The following is a 16347-nucleotide window of genomic DNA, read 5'->3' on the forward strand; positions in this document are numbered from 1 at the left end:
GTACTTGTACTGTTCTCATTAACAACTCAATTTATCTACCACCCTAACTGACAAGTTTGATTGAAAATTAGGAATCACTTGACGGAAGATTTTAACATCTGAAAATTAGTAGGATAAAAACGCTAGTTTCACTAAATAATTGCACCTAGAAATGAGCGACTAAAGGCTTCTAAATACTTGGAAATTATTAAGTTTCTCCACTTACAAGAAGTACCTCCCATTTCCGATAAAGGCTTTAACCAAATGGGATAACAGGTGTTAAATGAAGACTTAAAGCAAAAAAAACTGTGAATACAGATAATCACGGATCTTATAATAATCCTCACATAAGGGGCCTTCAATGAGAACTTGCTGAGGGCCAGAAGCACCACCACCCTGGACGAAAAAAAAAAAGAAGAGTTACTAGTGAGGCTTTTCCTCCACAAACTCAAAAAAGAGGATCAGACTAGTAATTTCCTTTTTAACTTGCATAACTAGAAGAGAGATGTTCGGCATCATTCCGGTGTACATCTCTGGTCCACATCCTTTTTGGAAATCCGCTGTGCGAAGATGTACAACGGAATGATTTCTATCATTTTTCTAACTAGAAACAAAAATGTAAAGCAAAATCACTCACTTTCTGGCTCGCATCCCCAACCTTACGTAGCGTCACATACTCACCACATCGCAAGGCTCCACCAGCAAATTCAACCTGTAGAGGTTAACAAGCTATCATCTTTCCTTTATCAAGCACATCCAATACTGGCCTAAACCTTTTCCCAAGTCTAGCTCTACAACATAAGTTCGTTTCCAAATTTCCATATTGCAGGACCAAACACGGCCAAACGACTGACGGGTCTTGATCATCAAGTCGCTCAAATTTATGCCACGTGTCAGATGGAAAACACAGGGTGAAATGACACCCCAATGGAGATTTTTAAGCAGATTCGATCAACTGTACCTGGATGCCCTTACTGGCGAGAAACTGCTTGAAATCCGCCATTTTTAGATCACCAACAAGAATAGATTTATGCGTTGGAGCTGCAGCTGAACAGGGATTTAAAGAGAGCATGCCACTCTCTGTCTGCGCTACTTCAGCATCTACCCAAGCTATTTCATGGTCTCCAAGCTGTTAATTGCACTTACATTAGAAATGCTGAGGGTGATCACATATAAATGATGTGATATTTTTTAGAGACAATACTACATGCTTACCTTCTTAAAGAGCACATTACTCATCAGCTTTTCAGAAAGTTGTACCTATATTTCATGTAAGAAGAATAAAATGAATTTTAGTTTCTAAAATCACTAGTCCATAAAAACAACAGACAATTCTCTAATTATACCTTATAAGCAGACAAATCAGAGGTAACATCAATTGTTTCCTCGATATGGGGAGCATACACGTGAGGGCAAACGTGTTTCAAGCAGTGTTGCTTCAAATGTTCTGTGGCTTCGGCTGATCCATGCACCAGAACCTCCAAGGGGAAAGAAAGTATGTTTATGTATATATGGCAAAAAGTAAAAACTGATCAAGCTTCCACATGCATGAAAGGAAAAACATTATTAACTCAAAAAGTAATAAAACAGGTTCAAGCCCGCTGACTGTGAGAGTCTGAAGAGCGGATCGGCTTATAACACTTCAAAAAGACACTCTCCGTTTCCTACCATTCTAGAGCTTCACGTCTTTAGCCAGTCCCCTTTTGGAACACTGTTAACCACATTTAGAACTTCTTATTGCTCAGGAAAAAGTACTAGACGCATTGTACTCTCATGCAAGCATGGCAACTTGCAGACAGTAGTACTTATGTCTGAATTGTTACATAATCATGTGAAAATTAGCAGACACAAGATGTATGCACATGATTATATGGTTGCATAACAGTGGCAAGAGATATCATCATAGGGAGGAACACAGGATGTCAAGCCAATAGACTATAAAATCTTGACCTTAACTAACAAAAGTTCAATAACAATTAGAGAATTAGTAAATTAACGAGTATAAAAAGCATTCTTACAAGCTTCAGGGGAGCCACATGGGAGAGAATGGATTTAATAGAACGCCCATCAGAACGGCCCTCAAAGTCCATATAAATCAATAAACACTTCACTTGCACCTGAAAATAGAGAATAGCATGACCAATGTACGACATAACTTCAATGAATAGCCAATTCAGGAAATCACAACAAAACAATATCGCATCAAAAACTTAAAAAGAGGCTCTATGTCTACAAGTAAACCTGTCCATCAGTTCAACTTTTAGAGGCACATTAAAAAGAAGCACAGGCAAAATACATAGCAATGTTTCACATCAATAAAGTCTTAAACGGGTCTACTATTTAAGAAAGATGTATCCATATAAAGTATAATTTCATCGAAACCAATTATTGCTCATAAAACAAAAACACAAGATTTTTTTTTTTGATAAGTAAATGCAAATTCTATAAATAACAGTGCAAGGCGCCCCTAGTACATACGAAGTATACGAGAAAGAAACACCTCAACACCGACCTGCCCCAAACAACATCTCACAAAACAAACCAAACCCCCAAGTCCCTAAAGCTCTCAACCCACAAACTTATCCTCCCAAACATGCTCCTCATCAAGGGCATAGAGGAAAGCCACAGTCTTATTCTCTTGCCCCTTGGACCCGAACCCCACCACGTGGAACATAACAGAGACCACTCCAAAGGAGAGAAAGGCTAGACATCACCCGCAGACTCATCCAATCTTTCCCTGAAACTACCATCCAGCACCGAAGGAACATCAAACAACGAAGTAGAGAAGTGGGACGACTTAGATTCACCGCGATCTGCCAAAAAAGGACGAGCTCAACTTGAGAAACCCCCGCCTGAGAAAGCCGACATCACTGTGCTCGCCTTGACCCACAACCAACTTCGGCTTCCTCATGTCCTTGCATTTGCGCTTATACTGAATCAGGGTCTTGGGCACAGAATCTTCCAGAGATAATATTGGAGGAACCCTACCTTCTAGCAAGCCCACCTCAGAACCCAGAGCAGAACCAGCCCCCTGCTTCCTTCCTCTTCCACCCAGCATCAACATTTTCCAACGCCACAGCCTTGGGGGGGGGGGGGGGGGAAAACTTGTAAGGCCAAGAGTATCTGACAACCACTCTTCAACAGCGGCACTGACAACCATCTTCGGACCTCTTAGCCTTGGACTTGCAGAAGTAGAATTTCAGAGGCTTAGACGTCACCGGCCCACGCCCCAAATCCACAAGACAGTGTCCCTGGGGGTTAATCACCGTCTAATTAGCGAGAATCTCCTTCTGAACAGCCACTGAGGAAGCCACGAAGTAACCGGAAAATGATGAAGAGAATCGGTGCCCAGACCCAAACCCGGGTCCGAAACCACAGACCTCAACCCGAATTCAAAACAATACTCGGATCTAAAACCGTACCCGAACCAAACCGGACTCCGAATCTACAGACGTGGCCTCACACCCCGCAGCTACAAACCCTCTAGCCTTCTTCAGAATGGGCTTAAACCCAACCCAAGCACTCCTGACACCTACAGAGAGTTTGGGTTTCAGGCCTAGCACAAAGAACTCGGCCACGATCACTGAAACCCGGTCCAAGTTTGACCTGAGGAGCCCGAGAAGCTTCTTCCAAAGTCTAGGATACACCAGCTTCATCTTCCTAACCTTGCTGCTGCCATGAATTTTAACCTGCTGTTTCTTCTCCATAAACCCCGATAACTTCTCCTCCAAGTCAAAGCAGTTCACTGCCACTCTCATATCCTCTTCGTCTCTAAACATCATCACCGACAGCAAACCCAACTCGCGCATCTCCGCCTTCAGCACCGACATAGCTGAGATCTTAACAAGAGAACCAGCCGCCCCACGCACCACCTCCGTGTAAGACGAAGTCACCCCCACCCTTCTCTGGGCTAACTCCAAAAGAATGCCCACCGGAGGAATTCTGCAAATCCTTCCCCTTCAAAGAGCCCTCTGCAACCACCATCTACCCAAAAGCTGATTCTAGAAATGCCACCATCTTGCTAGGCTCACCTGCAACTCACCTCCAACCCTGCCCTTCTCAGCCCTTAGCTCACACATCTTGATTTATGTGTTTCCCTCTAATGTTGGCAAAATCTGGAGGTTGCCCCACCCTTACCAATGCCTCCGCGTAAGACCTACCACCACCCTCCACCAAAGCCTTGCTAGCACTAATGAAGAGCCACCTGAAACGAGCGATTGAGGGCCACCAAGGGACTTACGAGGCTGCAACCTTCCATTGCCGAAATACTCATCGAGAAAAGTTGCCACCTTTCGCAACTCAGTGGCACAGCTTCTCCATCCCCTTCCTTCACAACCCTTCAGGATGGCAATGAAGCCTCTCCAACCACCATCCCCATACTCCGCCATCGCTAAGAACCGGCCATGACTATTCGAACACTTCTGTGTGAGGAAAGCTTTGCTACCGACCCTAGAAGATTTTATAAACTCCTTCTACCCGTCCCCTTGGACAAGTGCCTCCACAATAACCAACAGCTACGACACACTCACCTTGCCCATGTACACACCTCAAGAGACCCCTCTGCTTCTTTCAACAACACACAACACTAAATGCCCCTCTTCGACTGAAAGCTCGAAGGCTTTAGCTTCGACATAAAACCAACTCAAAAAACCCATCATGGAATACCAATAATGATAATCTAGAAAACAAGAATTACTAGAAATAAAAATGACAACATTAGAGGGAAACACATTTTTCCAAGGTATAATTATTGCAAGTAGCAAAAGGATGTGAAATAGACAATCACATTTCTGATCATAATAATATATCCATTTCCTAACTATGAAACCATACTGCAATGCAACACAAATAGAAATGACTCAAAGTATACTATAATGCCATATGCACCCAGTCAAATGTGAAACACAGTGACAATTATTCGTAAAATCTACAACCCAAGCAACCTTAGTATGATCAATGAAGAAAAATCCTTTTATACAACCCCAAGCCAGAGTTCAACTTACTGTTAACTCATTAGACACGACTTTTGAAGGTTTTGTATCAAGTATCATACTGGCAGATCCTTCATCAAATTTTCCATCTAAATAGCCACCAACCTGAGATAGATGAGAAACACAGTGACCTCCATAAGCTGAAGCATAAAATACACAACTTTCCATCCATTATATTAAAATATGTAATAGCAGAGAGATGGTAGTGCAAGCATTTTCATAAGAGAGAGAATGAGTGATAACATCTTCCAATTAAATCACAAAATTATGCACGCAACCCTAGCAAATACTGTTAGTTTAAGCCACCGTCTATTTCTGTGAAAATTATCAAAAAGCATCAATTTTCAGGTCAAACTATGGATTCCTTCACCTAACCTCCCAAAATCTTTAGGAACCAACAGTTTTCAAATGCTTTATCTATTTTTAATACGACTGTCCATTTTTTTTTGTCTCTACACTTTGCAAACCTCACCATGTTCCATCTCATTTCTTTCTGAGCTCTCCACACATTTAGAACTGGTACACCACCTCGTCAATCTTGTGTTGTGACTATTCCAGAACTCCACATTTTAATGTCACTTTTTTTTTTGGGCAGCTAATTTTGATCTCATTTGACTTGCTAAAGGTGCAGGGTTTATGCATTAGCATTTTTATCCAGGGAACAGATATAATAATCAATGTTGAACACAGTCATTACTATCAAGCAGCTGTTCCTCAAAAATCAAATTTAATGAAATTTGCACTTCTCAACGAAAGTTAAGTCATTGTTGTATACATACTCCAATATAAGAGGGCACAAGTAGTCAAGAATGTTCTTCCCTCAAGTAGAAGAGATAACTTCCAGTGTTTCATATAAGGATAAGGCAATTCTATAATAGAAACAGTATCACCATAAACCAAATCAGCATATAAAGGAAAAGCACATTTAAAAGCAAAGGAAGCTACTCAAGTATTGAAATTCACAGCAACAAAAGGGGAACATATCTCACAAATAGAACTCACATGCATTCCTGTTTGGTCCATGTCTTCGTCCTTGATTACATAATCATCAGGATTTATGACTTCACCAAAATCATCCCACTCAAAAGTATTTTCATAAAAGGGAAACATCGGGGCAACACTGGTGGATGAAGGAAGAAACCCATCGATTAATATGTCCCGGTATCCAACACCATGTGGACCAGCCACTGCAAGGTACGGTGAGAACAATTCAGTATATGCACCAGAAAATGGTTTAAGTTTAGTGAACAATGAATCTCAAATGTTAACAGAATACAGGATTATCCCTTAACCTCAAGACCCATAGTACCCCAAGCTTCAGCATACAAAGACTAAAGGGGGGCAATTGTGAAAACATAAACCTCAGTCTTCACCATACAGAAGAGGAAAAAATAGCAGAAACAAATCACATCCCATTCAAGGAAAAAAAAAATATGCAAGAAATTTTATGGAAAAATCACAAGGGTTGTTGGATGACAGCAATGGTAATTAACGGATAAACTTTTGATAAGATGAAAAACACAAAAATCACAATTACATATGGACAAATTCAAGAAGTCAACATGTCATACTAATACCATTATTACTGTGATTTATGAGTACATAAAGACAATATATTTTGGTTACCAAGCTGTGGAACAAGACTCAATGCTAAATGCAGAATTCATAGTATGATTCAAAGAAGGTTAGTGGAGATCAAGTCATATGCGTTTTATTTCACAAATTAAAGAAAAGTAGATCCTCCAATGCCATGCAAAACACATTTTTGTATTAACAAGATATCATTCAGTTTTACACAAACAGAATTAGTCAAAACTGAAAGCTGATATTTCAGGGGGATTTAGAGCAAATGTAGTCTAACAAATACATGAAAAAAATTAAAGGAGAAGAATGGAACTGAACTTTGCATAATTTATTCAAGTTACAGAAGTAACATATATGTGTGTATGTATGTATGCATTTATATATGTATGTAAACATGTATATACATATTATATAAACACACAAGAACCAGCAGCAGCAGAAACAACAATAACAGGACATTGATGTTCATTTTCAACTAGAGCATGCCCTTCCAAGGGGATTATCTAAGATGCTCAGGATAATCCCTCAAGCCATTAGTTCCAGGAAGGAAATTGCAATTCTTGCAATCATACCATCTGGCAAAGCATGAGTGTTGCTAACGTCAACAACCATTGGATCACTTGCATCAATATCAGCCCCATGAGATGCTTTTGCCTCCTCTTTGATGAGAGTAGCTTTTAAAGTTTCCTCCTTTTTTATTCGGTTTTGCTCTTCTTCATAAGCAATTAGCTCCTCTCCAACCAAAGGAACCCTCTTGGACATGGCGACTTTAACAGCTTTTGGAGGTGGATCTGCCTGGAGTAAACGAGCTAATGTAGCAAACTACATATTCACTGTAAGGTGTCAGCACCGTTCCTATCTTATAACAGAAAAAGACATTATCCCCATAAATTTAAAACAAAATTGGCTAATAAACAATGGTGACATCATACTTTAAAGTTATGTACTGAGTACTGAATGTTATCATATAAGGCTGAAAGTAAATAATGGCACTACGTAGCAACGTCACTTGGATAAAGAAAGGAAAAAAAATATACGTATGCAATCAAGTCAAAAGAAAAACAAAATATAGAGAAAGACGGGAAAATTAAATGGTTATCACGATGCTTACTGGAAATTCAAAGATGAGTCCAAATAGAGCTTAATAACATGGATTCCTTGATTTCCATGTTTATAGTATCAGTAACCACAACAGTTCATTAAACCTCAAACAGAAGGAATTTTACAGCTATATGCCATAAAGAGAAAAAATATATATCTAATTCCATCAATAAACAAATCCTTAGGAGAGGAATGCTCTCAACAAATGTGACATGTTGACTGGAAAGGGTCCATAATACATCTGAACACTTAAATATAAAGAAATCCGAGCTTATGGTCAATTGGACATTGCCCATGTACAAACTTAACAACTTGTTTAAGAATATGCCCAATGATGCCTATCTAAACATATAGTTTTAGTTGAAAGACTAGAACAGGGATGCTATAAGATAGAGCGATGAAAGGATGCTTCAAAGGAGGTTGTAACTAAACAAAAGCTAGACTTGGTAGTGAGACAACAGTTGAAACTAATGGCCACAGGGCTGGGAAACTAAGAAATAACTGCATTCAGGATCTGGGACAAATCAACAACGAGTTAACAGAGACAGTTGGAAAGGATGAAACAATATGCTAGGGCAAGATGAATGGAGTGGAGAAATGTTTGTGGGTTGCATTATTATTAGCAATGCTAATAATCTTAAAACTTTCATAAAAAGCTATAACCTCTAAGGTAAACAGTATAGATACTGGGCAATCAGAAACATGCTACAGAGTGTAGCTGAAATGGGATGTAGAGATTTATCAACAAGAATTCGAATAAAGATGTCACAAGAAATCAATGCGCTCCATATGTGGAACTAGTTTTAACGATCCGCAGCATCCAAGTAGTAAACAGAAGTACCGTGAGGGAAAGGAAAAAAGAACCCTATTTAGGGAAAAAAGAACCCAATCAGTCAAAGGAGCGGAGCTTAGAGCCTTTATTCTTTATTATATTAGTAAAGCGCACTCACTCTAACGGCGTACCTTTTGCATGATGGGTCAGCGAGAAAATGGGAACAGCGGCTTAAGCCATTGGTGTAAGCGCTTTCCAGAGATGGAATCTTCTAGTTCTTCCTATTTGACCCAAAACTGATCGATCTAGCCATGAGCAGGTTGAAGAGAGCTCTAACAGGCCTTGGAGGACCGAGCCCACGTATGTGGCAAAATACGGGGATGACTTGTGCCTAGGGGTGAAAGGTCAACCAAGATCGGATATAGCTGGTTTTCCGCGAAATCTATTTCAGTAGAGCATATGATGTCGATGGCCCGAGGTAGAGCACTCAATGGGCTAGGGTGGCCTCATTTCACCTTACCAACCCAGGGAAACTCTGAATACGGGCCTAGATCATTTGTACAGAAAGACCTTTAGGGTGCTAAGATCCAAAGTCAAAAGGGAAACAGCCCAGATCGTGCGCTAAGGTCCCTAAGCAATCATTAGTGGAAAAGGAAGTGATCGAGCAATGACAACCAGAAGGTGGGCTTGGAAGCAGCCATCCTTTGAAGAAAGTGTAAAAGGTGCACCAAAGCAAGAAGAGAATAAGTGGTTTTGGCAGTGACTCAAAATACACTATAAAGGATATCAACCTTAATAGAGGCATTTGACTAACAAGGACCCCTGCAGCCAACCCAAAAAGTTGAAAAAGCTGATAACACCCTAGCAGATTCCTATGAAAGCATCTGTTCTCCTTAACATTTTAAGAATGAGCAGCAGCATCAATTTAGACCAAGGGTGCATGTTAAATTCTACATGAGCAAAACGGTTGATTTCCGTAAGAAGGAAGAACCATCACGAACCTATCAATTTCCTTGAAAAGGATACAGCAACAATGAAATGGAAATAAAATCAAACACAATCTTCATTATTTTCAAAAACAAAACTTTCACAGCTATCATGACAGCAGACGGTGACATCTCATATTCCAGCTCTAAATAGCAAATTGAAGTACACTAAGTTAATCACAACATTAGCTTCAAGGAACAATCAGCCATCAATCAGATTAGTTACAATATCTGAACTACAGAAAACAGAAGACAATGCTAAAAGTTTTTTCACAAGTGCAACGCAGCTTAAAATGCTTATCGTGGAAAAGTCAACCAAGGTCCTACAAAATACCTGGCCTCTTTCCGTAAAGAGCACAAGATTCTTGGCATCGGACACCCATTCAACGAAAATATCATGAGAAAAACCAACTTCCAAACTGGCCATGGATGCTATAACAACCTATATACGATGTGTAAGTCAATTCCATTGACAGTGGCAAAAGTGATGTTAAGTATACGTAATTAATCTAACCTTTGGACCATCTGGAGCATTATCAAGTTCGCTCTTGTTAATTATAAACGTGACATTCCTGCAAGTGACAATGCCCAGTAAGTAATATCACCCAAGACCATGAACTTGCATAATGCATGATATCAGTGATTCAGATATTTAGATCTTTTTTAATAACACAGCAAACTAGAAGATGAAAAACACTCTTAAGGTAGCACAAAAAGTGAAGAGAAATTTTCACTGAGAAAGAGCCACTTACTTCAGAAGAAAGGGATTTTCACGATTTTGTTCAAAAGACTTTGCAATGGAATCACTCATCCACTCAAGGAAACTCTTGACATAATCTATGGTACTAGATGCAACATATGTGAGAAAGAAGATGGGATAGTTCAAACTTTTATCCGTCCAATACTGCAACCATCACAAAGATCCAATGTTAAAAGTTGTTTCATGGTTTTTGTACTTAAGCATAATGCTTGCACAATTAACTCAACTGAGAAAAGCAGCGTTCTCCCTGCTAACCTGTTCCAATATCAAAATAAGTTCAAATACTCGCCCAGCCGTGTCTACAGGTAGGAGTACATTTCCACCAGCACCTAGCGTTTTCTTTATAGTTTCTAAATTAACAAAGAAAGATAGCATAAGAATTTCAGATTTAAAAAAATAAAAAATAACTAAATAAATAAATAAAGAAAAAGAAAAAAGAAGAAGAAGAAAAGGTTCATTGGCAACTTGAAATATTCAATATGGTTGTCATCTACCTGTATGCTATGCCTTCATGCATGTGTGTATAATTTTGAAAAGGGAAAAATGATATTACAAAATTAGGGAGCAACAACATGAATTATCTTACACGAATATATTTTTTTTGATGAGTAAGAAAAATTTCAATAAAAGCACAAAGAGCAATCAAGTATACAGGGAGTATACAAGAACGAAAACTAAGAAGAAGAGGAAAACAATACAAGAAAATCGTTATAACTAATCACTAAAGGGGTAAGGAATGCAACCGTCCAAGAGTAAAAGAATAAAAGAAAAAAGAAATGAGCTCCTCAATGGTTCTTTCTTTATCCTCGAACTGTCTATCATTGTGTTCCCTCTTCAAGCACCATAAGAAACAGCAAGGAACCATCTTCCACACAACCGCACTTCGAGAGCGACCACCCGTCCACTAATAAGCGAATAGACCTACCACCCGACAAGGCATAACCCAAGACAAACTGAAGCAACTAAAAATGGCATTCCATAGAACACAAGCGACATCACAATGAAGAAGTAGATGATCCACAGATTTCCCATTCTTTTACACATACAACATCTATCAATCACAATGACTTGTCACTTTCTTACACGAATATATTAGCCTTCTCTTTGGGTGTTTTACATCCTGGCATGCCCTTGAATTGAGCAATAGATGGTGACGAGGGAGAGGATCCGTCCTTGGCAATCCTGAATGCCATTAAAGAGGAGTTTCATCGGAAAACTATGATTGCGAGCCAAAAGACCAAAGGTATGAGGAAGTTGTTGAACTTGAAAAGCTCCATTAACTACGACGATGCAAGCGCACCCTCTCGGCGTTGGAAAGGGAAGGCTCACATGATGTAATATTGAATGCCTCATGTGGGTCTTGGGTTTTAGGGTTTTAGGGTCTAGCGGGCTTGTTGAGTTTCTCCTTTTTTTTGGCTGATTTGGTTGTTCCTATGTATACTACCTGTGTACTTAAGGATGTCTTACGCTTTATTTTAATATATTTTTATTACTTATAAAAAAAAAAAAAATTATCCTAATTCGTTGTTCTTTTTGAATCTATAAGGCTGATGTTTAAAGTATTATAACAGCGGGCATAGAAAGATGCTAAACCCCTTCCATTCATGAAAGGTAGCATGACAATTATAAAACCACTTCAGTTGATATATATAAATAAAAATAAAAAATAAAAAACCTGTATGTTATCTATAACTATGTGCTAAGTAACACATGCATATGTCTTTGCCATAGGAAATATCAAAATTGAACATACAACCAGACAAAAGTATGAATTTAAGTGGGGACAACAAATTTCAAGATCATAAGAGCTTAGTACCTCCAAATTCATTCTCCTTGTCACCACGCCTATAAGGCTGATTGTTCAGAGCATTATAAGCATCTGTTATTAGAACAGCCGGCCGCACAAAAGATGCTAGAACAGTACCATTTAAATGCCTGATAAAAACCACACCAATAAGTAGTCTTTTTCCTATTTTTATAGTAGTGTATAAAAGTAAAATCAATCCTATGAAGCGAATTTTGCAGTACGTATTTGGAAGGGATATGGGAATGTGGCAAACCACTCCTCCCGAAAACAGGGATTAATTGCATTAGGTTTAAAAACTTTATAACATATAGTTTAGTGCTATTTGAAATATCGGCTTTCAAATGTATATAAATAAGGAAAGAAAAAGACGGAATTTTCAATCGCCATAATTTTTATTTTTTTTTTGATAAGTTCAATCGCCATAAATTTGAATGAAGTGTGCCAAGTTTTGGATGGAGTTGTGTGAAACATAGTTCTCTAGGGTAATACTCTATTACAACAAGGTAGTTGGAAGGAAGATTTACCTTTCTTTGCGATGATTTAAGTCAACAGCATATATAACATCCTCACCATCCTTTGTTATCTTCCATACAGTACCTCCCAACAGATGCCCAGCCACATGAGGAGCAATTACGATTCCCTCCCCTTTGCCTAACATTAGTCATAAGGTTACCGAAAGCAAAACAAAAACAAAAACCAAATACAAAACAAAACAAACAAACAAACGAAAAAAAAAAAAAAGAAAGACAGAAGAAGAAGAAGAAAGAAAGAAAGATGGGGAGCACACAGTAAGATTTCAATGCAACCAAATTACATGTCTTAACCACATTCCACCAAAACTGTAAATATTGTCAATATGATTTAGCATCTGATCCTTTTGACCGGTATCAAAAAGACAAAAATGATGAGTGGGGTAGAGGCTCTTCCAAATGTGGAAACATGCCAAAAGTGTATGTGCTAAAAACAGGTCATGCCTTATGTGAGAGATAATATATCTTCTTCTTTTTAACTTAATAAAAAATCACTTTAAACCCATCACTGTCCTCACTAGGTACAGGAGCATAAAGACCATCAATTCTCATTGTCTACCACATGTAGATCAAAAGCCTTGTAGAACAGACAGCAGAAAACCTCAACTAAAGAGAAAAAGAAAAGTCTAAATACACACATAGCCATGTTACCCAAAGAGTTATTAGCAACATTGAGAACACATACCAGACAGATGATGGTTCTGAGAGTAGGTTAGTCTGGTCACCTTTTGGAAAGCAGAGTCAATGTCATCTAAAGTAAACAGATCAAAATCTGATACTTGCTGCAAAAGAAGAGATAGAATTACACGTCAATTTAACTTATCAGCATACATAACACAAACACTTGCATTGACGAGTGAGATAATACAAACTGACAAAAGGAATAAATGGAACCTCTCAATAATCCCAATCAAAATACAGGAACTAAAGGAAAAGGTTTGATCTTCACAAAACAAAAAAAAAAAAAAACAAAAAAAACAAAAAACAAAAAAAACAAAAAACAAAAAAAAAAAAAAAAAAAAAAAAGAAGAAGAAGAAGAAGAAGAAAGAAAAAAAAAAAGAAAAAAATAATAAGAAGAAAGAAAGAAAGAAGCAGTTGAAGGGATTGTTGATTAAAAGGCCAAAACTCAAAAGGACAACAATATAAGAACAATATTTACATAATATAATCAGGTAAGTTACTCTGCTCCAATGATATTATAACATGAATTACATAGTCGGGTGTAGATTATCTTTCTCCTTTTTCCTGATTAATAGCACAGATTCTAGGTTTTAAATTATACTTCTCTACAACCTAGACTTAGTAATGGACCACATATTTTCCTTTGTTTCTTGATATACTCACCAATCATACAAAACATATGCAGAAAAGGTCTAAATAAAAGTTGTTTCCTCATCAAGTTAGTACTGTAATCACAAAATTCCAGATAAGATGCTTATTAAGATATTTATAATCAGGTTCATGATGTAATTATAAGTCTGAGATGAATCAAGCACCATCAACAAACACAGAAAGTAAAAACTACAACTCAGCTTAAACAATCATAGATAGGGTATTAACTTCCAAAAGATTTGAAATCAAAGAAACACTGTGCGATCAATTTAATGAATTCTTTGGAATATGCACTCCAACGACCGAGAATATCGAGTGAAAGAAATAGATAAAACGATTAAAAGCAAGTGCTCAAATTGGGCTAGTCTTATAGTAAAAAAAATTCCAAGAAAAGCTCTGCATTAGCTAGCCATTTTGGCTAAAGATTTGACTATAGCTAAAAATAGATAAAGAAAGAATATTTTAAATGAAATAGTGAGAGTGGATAGATGAAATTTGAGCCGAACGTAGATGATTTGAAAAAGTGAACAACTGAAATAGAAAAAATGCGTTTTTAGCTAAATTTTAGCTAAAGAAGACCAGGATGAAAGCTTCACCTTCCGTGAGAGAAACTGATCGTACATTGTGAGGAGACCTAATCTGTAGGCAGGCTCCGTGGCATAAACCGGAGCGGAGAGGCCAAGCTGTTTCACGGCATATGGCAAGGCACCAAGGTGAAGCGTATCTGGATAGGACAGCAACACAGCATCTATTGTTGATGCTACCCTGCACACCCATTCCAAAGTTCATATATCGGAGGACAAATTTGAAAGAAATGGTATTGAGAGTGTAGAGAGAAACCTAAGCGTTTATTTGGTGAGCAATTGCCATTAGACATTTTGAAATTAGGTTAAAGGAAAAGAAATAGCAGGAAGCAAGAGAGTACTTGGAGAGGGGTTGCAGGATGGTAGGGTCGAAGTGGTCGCTCCAGCCACAGTCGATGAGGAAGTTGAAGCCGTCGATGGAGACTAAGTACGACAGCGGGTTCTCGTTGTACACTCCGCACAGCGGGGTCACCTGCACCGACGTCCCCATGTCTCTCTCTCTCTCTCCGGCAAAGGCGGTCGGCGGGCAAGCAATTAGGCGGCCTCGTTTCAAGTGTAATTTGAAAGCAGTATTGTGTTATACTCGTAAGAGTGTAAGACCATGTTCCTTTTTGTACGGTGTCGTTTTGAGTTCATTCGTGCTTAGGAAGTAGGAACCACGGTTGGGCCTCGCAAAGTCACAATAAACACTTTGCCGACAAAGAAAACCCAAAAAGAGGGGGCTTAAATACCTTATTGTACTTAAATTTTGGCAATTTTATGTTAGATATCCGAATTTTAATTTGCATCACAGATGGTACTTCAGTTTTGAAAAAATATTGAATTGGTACCTCAGTCAAATTTTCTGTCCAAAAACTAGCAACCCATTATGTCATTGTCAATTAACATCACTAGGAACACGACACACGTCTCTTGTGACATGTCAGTATCCACATAATTGTAAAATCAACCAAACAATTTGTAATTCTATAATTTTTTTTTTTAACTTTTTTTTGAGTGATTTGGCAATTATGTGGGTACTGACATGTCGCAAGGAACATGTGTCTTGTTTCTAGTGGTGCTAAGTGGCAGTGACGTGGCGGGTCGTTAGTTTTTAGACGGAAAACTTAACTGAGGTATCAATTCAATCTTTTCCTAAAAATGAGGTACCATCTGTGGTGCAAATTGAAACTCATGTACCAAAAAATAAAGTTGTCAAAACTCAAGTACTAATAAGGTATTTAACCCAAAAGAGAGAGCAAATAATTTGCCCTTCATTTTTTAAGCGTAAATTATTTTTTGGAAAATATTTTTTATATTTTTTTGGTGTTTGGTAAAACTAATGGTTAACAGAAATTAATTTCAATTTGACCGAAAAAAGCTCTTTAATTTTTGAAAAATAATTTACGGTTTTAAAAATCGTAAATCATTTTCTGAATTTAAACTCTCTATTTTTGCACATACGGTTATGAGAATTCACCACCAGCAGACATTGGAGTTTGTTGGTAGCCCAAATCTGCCACCAAAAGTCCTTGAATTTTGAGATTTGGTCACTAGAATCCTGCACCACTGGCAGGATTTCGGAGACCTAGATTCCGCGCGAAACTAGTTGGAATCTAGCCGGCATGTGACGAAATCTGGCCAATGCTGCCGGATTCTAGCCACCTTGGCTGGAATCTCATTGCCGGTGGTTTTTTGCTGTTTGTGATTTTTTCGTATGAGTCAAACACTGAAAATTATTTTCAGGAAAATCATTTCATTGAAAATATTTTACAACGAAAAACATTTCACGTCGAAACAAATAGAGCATTAAACGGAAAATAGAATAAATTAACGTGTAATTGGTTAACATAGTAGAAGTTTTATCAGCAATTTAGATAGAAAAGCTGAGAAAGAAAATAATTTTTAAAATCGAAAAATGTTAAATCAGTCCATGTGATT

General features: G+C 38.1%; 1 protein-coding gene across 1 annotated transcript; it reads right to left on the bottom strand.

Moving 5' to 3' along the window:
• Positions 1–152: 152 nt before the first annotated feature.
• Positions 153–15015, bottom strand: LOC133861705 (cleavage and polyadenylation specificity factor subunit 2). The gene is made up of 18 exons (XM_062297500.1): positions 14769–15015; positions 14440–14608; positions 13196–13292; positions 12505–12631; positions 11990–12108; positions 10429–10523; positions 10166–10317; positions 9928–9985; positions 9748–9855; positions 7127–7376; positions 5973–6157; positions 4983–5075; positions 1998–2096; positions 1326–1457; positions 1195–1239; positions 941–1108; positions 617–691; positions 153–375 (listed from the first exon to the last, which is right to left on the bottom strand). The coding sequence occupies exons 1-18, from the start codon at positions 14915–14917 to the stop codon at positions 271–273; spliced, it is 2226 nt and encodes a 741-aa protein (XP_062153484.1). The 5' UTR covers positions 14918–15015; the 3' UTR covers positions 153–270.
• Positions 15016–16347: the final 1332 nt, after the last annotated feature.

Source organism: Alnus glutinosa, chromosome 2, assembly GCF_958979055.1.
Source record: "Alnus glutinosa chromosome 2, dhAlnGlut1.1, whole genome shotgun sequence".
Lineage (NCBI taxonomy): Eukaryota > Viridiplantae > Streptophyta > Magnoliopsida > Fagales > Betulaceae > Alnus > Alnus glutinosa.

Bases quoted from the DNA above. Each gene is read 5' to 3' on its own strand.
- LOC133861705 (XM_062297500.1), bottom strand. From the start codon at position 14,917: ATGGGGACGTCGGTGCAGGTGACCCCGCTGTGCGGAGTGTACAACGAG. The intron at 1,240-1,325 runs GTATAATTAGAG...CATGAAATATAG, and splicing joins CTGATTTGTCTGCTTATAAG to GTACAACTTTCTGAAAAGCT. The intron at 1,109-1,194 runs GTAAGCATGTAG...TGCAATTAACAG, and splicing joins GTAATGTGCTCTTTAAGAAG to CTTGGAGACCATGAAATAGC.